We start from the raw sequence: 9,179 nt of genomic DNA on the forward strand, positions 1-9,179 counted from the left end.
GGGGCCCTGAGCAACAACAAGCCTTTGAAGAAATTAAACGGGAGATTGTTCATGCAGTAGCCCTTGGACCAGTCCGGGCAGGACAAGATGTTAAAAATGTCCTCTATACTGCAGCCGGGGAGAATGGCCCTACCTGGAGCCTCTGGCAGAAAGCACCTGGGGAGACCCGAGGTCGACCCCTGGGGTTTTGGAGACTTACATTGTTGAAATTAGCTGACATAGAGACAGTCCTTGATAAGAAGAGCTGGTCCTAAGAACCAGCCAATAAGGTAAAGACAGTTCCTGAAGAAGCAGGAGCAGGCCCCAAGAGCCAGCTAAGACTGGTCTTGCTGCTTGGGTGAATACCAAGAAACCACTGAGCCTGCGCAAGAAAAGAGGTTACTAGCGGTGACGAAGAGGAGTCATCTATCTTCATCTCTGCGACCACCAGACGACCACCATAAAGAGGCACTGCGCAAGCGCAGTTGAGAGGAGACTAGGGAAATGACGTCTTGGAGCTAATTTTAATATGAAGCGGGGACAGGTCATGCATATGTATAGGCGTATTGTGAATATGTAACACTTGACTGTATAAACTTGAAGCAAACTGCTGAGTCGGGCGCGCACGACTTTAGTGGGACTACCCCCCCGTGCTGCCCAGCGCTGAATAAACATACCTACTTTACAATCTCACTGATTGTGGAGTCCGTTTCCGCACGTCAGTTTGTCGAGCCAGCCAGGAGACTCTCTGCTCGGCTGCGGGACCGACTGTGGAGCGGACGCCCCTCGGCGCGCCCTGAGCACTTTCCTCGGAGGGGCCTCCGCTGCCAGCTGCTCACCGCGGGAGCAGACAACGACCTCCTGAAGCCACAGACCAAACGGTATGTTTTACAGAGGGAGCCTGTAAAGGTACAGGCCGGGGCAGCTGGTAAATCGCGCAGAGACGTCTGGCGTGCAGCAAAGTCCCCGTATGGGAGGAGGGTACCCTGTATGGTAAAAAAAGGGGGATTTGCTGACCGATAGAGCGGCCGCTAGCGATCTTGGAGGTAGATCGAGCAAATCCGGGGTGACCGCTGCATCCCAGTATCGGGAGCCAGGATGGACCTGTCGATGACTGGTATATAAGAGGCAGGAGAAGGGTAAGCGGACCCCATCGCAATTGCGCTTGGTTTACTTTTGCAGCTGCTGAAAGGTTGTCAACTGGAGCGATGACTGTATGATGTGAATGTTTGGAAGTTTGTGTTAAAGATTTTGTGTGGGTGTGTGGAAATGATATGTTGAAATTTATAGGTGTATGTATGTTTGTTAATGTGTGAATGTCTTTACGTCTTAATAGGGGTGATTCCCTGTTTTGTATGTGGGCTTGCAACTGGACTATATAATAGCAATTAGCATCCGGCTTGGGTTTTGTTGAAGTGTAAATCTTGTGGGAGGAGGTGGTACTGTACATCTAACAGACGGAAACCAGACTGCCTTGAGTGTTTTCCCAAATTCCACACTTCTATGACGGGAAACAATCAAGGAGGAGTATTGAGGAAGAGTCCTCTGGGTTGTGTAATTACCCACTGGAAAGATATTGTTGGGACCGGAGGTACGGAAAGTAAAAAGAACCTTATTAAATATTGCAATCAGTGGTGGCCATTGTATAAGTTAGAAGGTGATGCTAAGTGGCCACTTAATGGGTCAATAGATTATAATACTCTATTACAACTAATGCTGTTTTTAAGGAGAGGAGGAAAATGGGATGAGGTTTCGTATGCAGACATGTTTTTCACCCTCCGAAACCATCCGGAGTGGCAAAGGGACTGTGGAATGGTACCCCCACAGGACCCCATGGTGCTTGCACTTGAGCGAGAGAACAACAAGGAGCTTAGAGGTAAACTGAGGCGGTACTGTTCGGCATGTAGTATTGGACAAAGATGTACTAAGGCAAATAAAATCCATCAGGCACCAGAACAAGATCTAACTGATTTGTTTAAGCCTCCCCCTCGACCACAGGAACAGGATGCAGACTCGGATAGAACTCCAACCCCCCGGACAGCCCTGTATCTTCCCGTACTAGGAAGAAAACTACTCAACAGCTTTACAAGCACCTTCCGAGAGGCAGTGGGGCCGGATGGGGGGACGATGTTAATCAAAGTACCCTTTTCTACTGCTGACCTAGTGGAATGGAAAAAGGTTGCAAAAGATTATAGGAGTGATCCGATAGGTGTAACTAAGCATTTCCAATTTATTGTAAAACAGCATAACCCTGATTGGAAGGATATACAGCTGTAGCAGTGCTACATATCAAGGTGCCGCGATTAGATCACTGGTCGGCCTGGACCAGGGAAGAGACAGATAACACACATTGTGTGAGTGCCAACTCCGTCCTTTATTGCGCAGTTAATTCCTTTTATACTAACAACGGTAGGTGGGATTACTGATATGTCATAGGGAGGCGACGACTAGCCTTCTACCTTTCCGTGACATCGCGAGATCTTCCGAACGGTGTTCCCTACATACAGCTATTACTGGAATATATGACTGAGACAGAGAAACAGCTGATTTTAAAAACAGCAGGGAACCTAGCTGAAGATCATTACAAGATCACAGAAGGGGACATTAAGGAATATTTCCCTCTCCAAGACCCAAAGTGGGATGTTAATAGATCTGCACATATGGAAAGATTGCAGGGGTATCAGGAGTGGATTACAAAAGGAATGGAGAGGGCAATCCCCAAAACTATAAATTGGTCAGCTTTATATGCAGTTAAACAGAGTCCTTCCGAGTCTCCATCTGAATTCCTGGATCGACTGAGGGATGTAATGCGCCGCAGCACACTGCTAGATCCTGGGTCAGAGGTAGGAGTACAACAATTAGTCTCCCTGTTTTTGGGTCAATCTACAGGGGATATAAGGCACAAACTTCAGAAATTGCGCCCTACAGAGGGTAGGAATTTAGAAACATTGGATGAAGCATGGAGAGTATTTAGTAACAGAGAGGAAGGATATAGGCAAGGGCAAAGAAATTATGGCTGTTATCCAGGAAGAAAGAGGAAGAGGGCCTAGACGAGACTTGCCCCGACGGCAAGGATCAATGTGCTTTGTGTAAGAAATTGGTCATTGGAAAAAGGAATGCCCAAGGAACAAGGAGGATCAGAGGGCTCAAACAGGAAGAACGGTAGCCCATGTGAAGGGAGATTGACGGGAACCTGGGGAATCTACCCTAGCGGATCCACTGGTTATAATTAAGCTAGGGAAAACACAACAAGAGGTAGAATTTTTGGTAGATACAGGAGCAACATACTCGGTTCTGAATCAAGCTTTGATGCCCCTGGGAGATGATTATGTCATGGTGAAAGGAGCGACTGGCCAAAGTGAAAAGGCATATTTTTGTAAACCTTTAGAATATAAATTAGGAAAACAGTGGGGCATTCATAAATTTTTATATATGCCCAACTCCCCAAAGGCACTTTTGGGAAGGGACTTGTTGGAACAATTGGGAGCAAAAATTGTATTCAAAAGGGAGAAATTACTCTGGAGGTAAAAGATCAGCAATATGTTCAAATATTGAGCCTAACCTTAACCAGTCTCCCCTAGAAGGAAGCATTAACGAGGACATCTTAAACCAAGTGTACCCAGGGGTATGGGCTACTGATGCACCTGGAAGAGCGAAAAGTGCTCCACCTGTTGAAGTTAGGATCAAGGAAGGCCAAAAGCCGGTAAGAATTAAACAATATCCCCTAAAGAAGGAAGACAGAGAAGGAATCCGGCCAGTGATAGAAAAATTTTTGCATTGGGATTATTAAAAGAATGTGAGTCTGAATTCAATACCCCTATATTACCTGTTCGGAAGCCCGATGGGTCATATCGGGTGGTCCAAGACTTACGGGCGGTGAATAAGATAACTGAAGATCTTTACCCAGTAGTGAACCCATATACCCTGTTGACTGTATTAACACCTGAATTGACTTGGTTTACTGTTTTAGATTTGAAGGATGCTTCTTTTGCCTCCCTCTCCATGAAGCCAGCCAAAAATTATTTGCATTTGAATGGGAAAACCCCAAAGTGGTCGAAAGACCCAGCTCACTTGGACGGTGTTGCCACAAGGATTTAAGAATAGTCCTACCATTTTGGCAATCAGCTTGCGAAAGACTTAGAATCCTGGGAAGCCCCGTCTGAGGAGGGAAGCTGTTGCAGTACGTGGATGATATCCTGATCGCCACCAAAACAGAGAAAGATTGTATGACGTGGACGGTGAGTCTGTTAATTTCTGTGGACTCCGGGTACCGGGTATCCAAGAAAAAGGCACAGGTAATGCAACGCAAAGTGAATTATTTGGGCTATGAAATTAGTGCGGGACAAAGAACTTTAGGACAGGCCCGTAAAGAGGCAATATGCCAAATTCGGAGACCTCAGACAGTAAAAGAGTTACGGACTTTTCTGGGAATGACAGGGTGGTGCCGATTGTGGATCTATAATTATGGATTGCTTGTTAAACCACTGTATGCTTGACAGCCACTGAGCAGAAACACCTTGAGTGGAACAAGGAGACCGAACGAGCCTTTGAGCTACTGAAAAAGGCTTTGATGTCGGCCCCGGCCTTAGGACTCCCAGATGTGAGTAAGCCGTTTCTTCTTTACTCCCACGAGAAGCAGGGCATTGCCCTGGGAATATTAGCACAAAACCTGGGTCCATATCGACGGGCAGTTGCCTACTCTCTAAGCAGTTAGACACGACTGCAAAAGGTTGGCCTGGATGCCTGCGGGCGGTTGCGGCTGATACTGAATATACAGGAAGCCCGAAAGTTTACTCTGGGCCAGAAAATGACTGTTTTGGTGTCTCACACAGTATCAGCAGTACTGGAAGCAAAGGTGGACATTGGCTCTCTCCACAAAGATTCCTGAGATATCAAGCTATATTGGTAGAGCAGGATGATGTGGAGATTGTAGTCACTAACATTGTAACCCAGCTTCTTTTCTCAGCGGGAACACAGGAGAACCGGTACATCATGACTGTTTGGAAACCATCGAAGCAACATACGCCAGTCGCCCAGACCTGAAAGACAGCCCCATGGAAAACGGGGAAACTTGGTTCACAGACGGAAGCAGTTACGTCCTAAATGGTAATCGACATGCGGGATATGCGTCACCACCAGCCAAGAGGTAATAGAATCAGGGGCTTTGCCCATGAACACTCCGCACAGAAGGCAGAAATAATTGCTCTAACCCGCGCCCTGGAGTTGGCCCAGGGCAAAGTTGTGAACATTTATACAGACTCAAAATATGCCTTTGGAGTTGTACATGCACATGGAGCAATTTGGAAGGAGAGAGGACTACTGAGTTCTCAAGGGAAAAATATCAAACACGCAGAAGAAATTCTGAAGTTACTGGAAGCTGTCCACTCCCTAAGAAAGTAGCAATTATGCATATTAAGGCACACCAGAAAGTGAGCTCAGATTTGGAAAAAGGGAATGAGCTGGCGGACAGAGAGGCAAAACAAGTGGCCAAAACAAAGGTAAAAATAGAAGGGGCTTTAATTCCTGATAGGCAGATCTCCCTAGAAGGTAAGCCAGAATACACCAAGGAAGATCAGAAGCTCATTACAGATTTAGAAGGGTCATATATGATGAAGAGGGTGGGCTCATACCCCACAGGAAACTAATCATTCCCTCTTGCTTATTATGGCATTTGATACGGGAGGAACATAGGAAAAGACATTGGGGAACAGAGGCTCTGTATAATCATTTGATAAGAGAAATTGTGGCTAGAAATTTATACACCACGGTGAGACAGGTGACTCAACAGTGTGATCTTTGCCTCCAGACTAATCCTAAGAATACCCCCAAGCCAGAAATGGGCCAGATTGGAAAAGGCAATGGGCCTGGACAACAATGGCAAATTGATTTTACAGAACTTCCAAGAAAAGGGGGGTATCGATATTTATTGGTATTAACTGATACCTTTTCAGGTTGGCCAGAAGCATTCCCAACAAGAACGGCTAAAGCTCGGGAGGTAACTAAAATACTAGTACAAGAGATAATACCACGTTTTGGGGTTCCAGCAACCATATCCTCTGACAGAGGACCACATTTTGTCTCAAAAATAGTACAACAAATTAGCCGCCATTTAGGTATAGATTGGCAGCTTCATACTCCATATCACCCCCAGTCGAGTGGTCAAGTGGAAAAAATGAACCACTTAATCAAACAGCAAATTGTGAAATTAGGACAAGAAGCAAATTTGACATGGCCTCAGTCTCTCCCTTTAGCCCTTCTGCGTATACGAACAAGACCAAGGGCGAAAGAAGGACTGAGCCCCTTTGAAATTCTGTATGGACAACCCTATGGGATACAGAGAGGGGTGTCTGTACAAGCGGGGGATGAAATTATGACTTCTTACATGGTAGCATTAGGTAAGCAACTTAATAAAATCAGGAAGCATGTGGTAGGGACTCGAGGGAGAGGTTTGGATGGGCCTGTACATAATATACAACCAGGAGATTATGTGTATATAAAGTCTCTTACAGAAAAAACTCTGGAGCCGCAGTGGGAAGGACCATTTCAAGTATTACTTACCTCCTTCACCGCGATTAGGATCAAGGAACAGAGCGCCTGGATCCATCACACTAGGGTGAAGAAGGCACCCAAAGGACAATGGACTTCACAAGAAAAGGGACCTTTGAAGCTCAAATTTGTAAGACATTGATTGTCATGCTCCTCAGTTGGACCTTGCCCAAGGGGCAGGCTTGGGATCGAAATACTTATTTAAATATGACAGAGAGTATCTCAAAAGTACTAAATTTATCAGATTGTTGGGTATGTAATCCCCTTCCTCAGGGGAACATGGAACTCCCCTTTCTAGGAGTCCCAACCACAAATTGGACATCTCTTATTAAAGATGGGCCAGACAGGAATGGATTATGCCTTTATGGAAAGGGAAATACCCAGCGGGGACCCAGCTTTGATCTGGAGGTACCTGACCCTAAAGAGGTCTTAATTACTGGCCGTTGCTTAAATATTACTGATAATATTTGGGGAGACATGGATAATTGTAGCCTTGCAGAAAATCTGGGAACTTTTGATAAAGGAAAATTAGAACGTCTTGGACTGAACTTAACTATCAGTTTCTATATCCGGAAACCAAAGAGGGGCCAGAAAAGAAGGGGCAAGAACAAGATAGAAGGGAGACACATCTCGGTCCAAGATGCAACACAGGGCCCGGATACTGGTGGCTCTGTGGGGATGGCAGGGCCAGAAAGAGTTTACCCCAGAACTGGAAGGGACACTGTGTTCGGGGGTACCTTGCACCTCAGATCAGTATATTCGAGGGAGCTTCGCCTCCCCGAGGGTTTTTGAGAACACCTTGGCTCCGTGTAAAACGGACTGAAAACCCACTAATTATTCGAGGTACTAGGTACCATAGTTTTGTCCGATGGCTAATCCCCTCTTTAGGGGTAAGCGAGTTGGAGAAAGCTATCGTGAATATATCTGCTACATTAGAGGTTATAGAAAAAGCTACAATTGATGCAATTCAAGGGCTGCAACTGGAAATACAATCCCTAAGTAAAGTAGTACTCCAAAATAGAATGGGATTGGACATGCTTTTAGCAAAAGAAGGGGGCTTATGTGTAGTTATAAACCAAACCTGCTGTACCTATATCAATCAAAACCAACGAATTGAAACAGATCTTGAAGAGATATGGGAAAAGACTAGAATACTACATGAAGCTTCCCAAGATGACACTTCTTGGGACTTGACAGACATATTAGAAAAATTAACCTCCTGGTTGCCAGATTTGACATGGTTGAAGCAATTGTTTGTCACTATAATAATCATTATTCTCTTGTCTGTGGTTCTTGGCGTAGTGGTTCGATGTGGCTTTTTGTGCTGTAGGAGTACAGGAGACTCTTACAGTGAATGGAAAAAGAATCAGTTACGACGAAAACTCGAGACCAACAAATACTTTGAGAAGATGCTAGATAGGGAGATAATGTATTAGAAGTACTAGGATTAGATATAGTAAAAGAATTTACTATTTTCTAGAAAAGGGGGGACTGAGACAAGGGGAGTCAAAAGAATCTCAGTAGACAATAAAGGGGGATGAAAGATGATGATGTTTAGCGCTTACATTGTTGAAATTAGCTGACATAGAGATAGTCCTTGATAAGAAGAGCTGGTCCTAAGAACCAGCCAATAAGGTAGAGACAGTTCCTGATAAGAAGCAGGAGCAGGCCCCAAGAGCCAGCTAAGACTGGTCTTGCGGCTTGGGTGAATACCAAGAAATCACTGAGCCTGCGCAAGAAGAAAGGTTACTAGCGGTGACGAAGAGGAGTCATCTATCTTCATCTCTGCGACCACCAGACGACCACCATAAAGAGGCACTGCGCAAGCGCAGTTGAGAGGAGACTATGGAAATGACCTCTGGAGCTAATTTTAATATGAAGCGGGGACAGGTCATGCATATGTATAGGCGTATTGTGAATATGTAACACTTGACTGTATAAACTTGAAACTAACTGCCGAGTCGGGCGCGCACGACTTTAGTGGGACTACCCCCCGTGCTGCCCAGCGCTGAATAAACATACCTACTTTACAATCTCACTGATTGTGGAGTCCGTTTCCACACGTCAATCCCACAAGCTTTTAGTTGTATTTTCTCTCCCTTGTCTAGCTGAGGAGGTGGAGTGATAGAGCAGCTTTAGTGGGCATCTGGAGTCCAGCCAAGGTCAACCCACCACAAATGAACACGAGAAAAAATTTTGAGATTATTTTCAAGATCTGAAAGAAAAATGCAAATTACAGGATTGAGAGATCTGAAATCTTTTCCCTATGATAGTGTTGTCCTAAAAGCAGATTTGTTACCCAGTGTGCAACAGACCAATCTCACACACTCAGGAGAGATATTGCTTTATTCTGCACAGGGTGCTCGGTGGACTTTCCACAAATCAAGCACACCAGATTCATCAGGTATGTCCTGTTTATACAGTAACAATTGCATCTAATTTATTAAGCTACTCCTACCTAATGCATATTGAAACTATCTAATGCATATGCATAGGATTATGTAACCATGACACATCAGATGCCTTCTCCGCATGCACGGGTGTCTTGGGTGGTCTTTAGTGGTCGTTTGGGAAGGTATCCCCTCCTCACTTTGACCACTAAGTCTCTGTATCGGGTCAGTGGTTCATTTTCCTGCCAAGAGGGTTGCACCGTC

At 45.2% G+C, this 9,179-nt stretch overlaps 1 protein-coding gene and 1 long non-coding RNA gene across 2 annotated transcripts in view; both read left to right on the top strand.

Annotated features, from left to right (window-relative positions):
* The window catches only part of LOC121232815, a 19,890-nt gene extending 13,071 nt beyond the window's left edge, over positions 1–6,819 (top strand). Inside the window, exons 3-4 of the long non-coding RNA XR_005931705.1 lie at positions 3,640–3,649; positions 6,479–6,819. This is a non-coding gene — a long non-coding RNA (uncharacterized LOC121232815). The remainder of the gene's footprint in view (positions 1–3,639; positions 3,650–6,478) is intronic.
* Positions 6,820–6,859: 40 nt separating this feature from the next.
* LOC121232737 (endogenous retrovirus group V member 2 Env polyprotein-like) lies at positions 6,860–7,961 on the top strand. The gene is made up of 2 exons (XM_041121141.1): positions 6,860–6,933; positions 7,049–7,961. Exons 1-2 carry the CDS (start codon positions 6,860–6,862, stop codon positions 7,959–7,961), a joined length of 987 nt encoding a protein of 328 aa, XP_040977075.1.
* Positions 7,962–9,179: the final 1,218 nt, after the last annotated feature.

The sequence above is a fragment of the Aquila chrysaetos genome, chromosome W, assembly GCF_900496995.4.
Source record: "Aquila chrysaetos chrysaetos chromosome W, bAquChr1.4, whole genome shotgun sequence".
Taxonomy (NCBI): Eukaryota; Metazoa; Chordata; class Aves; order Accipitriformes; family Accipitridae; genus Aquila; species Aquila chrysaetos.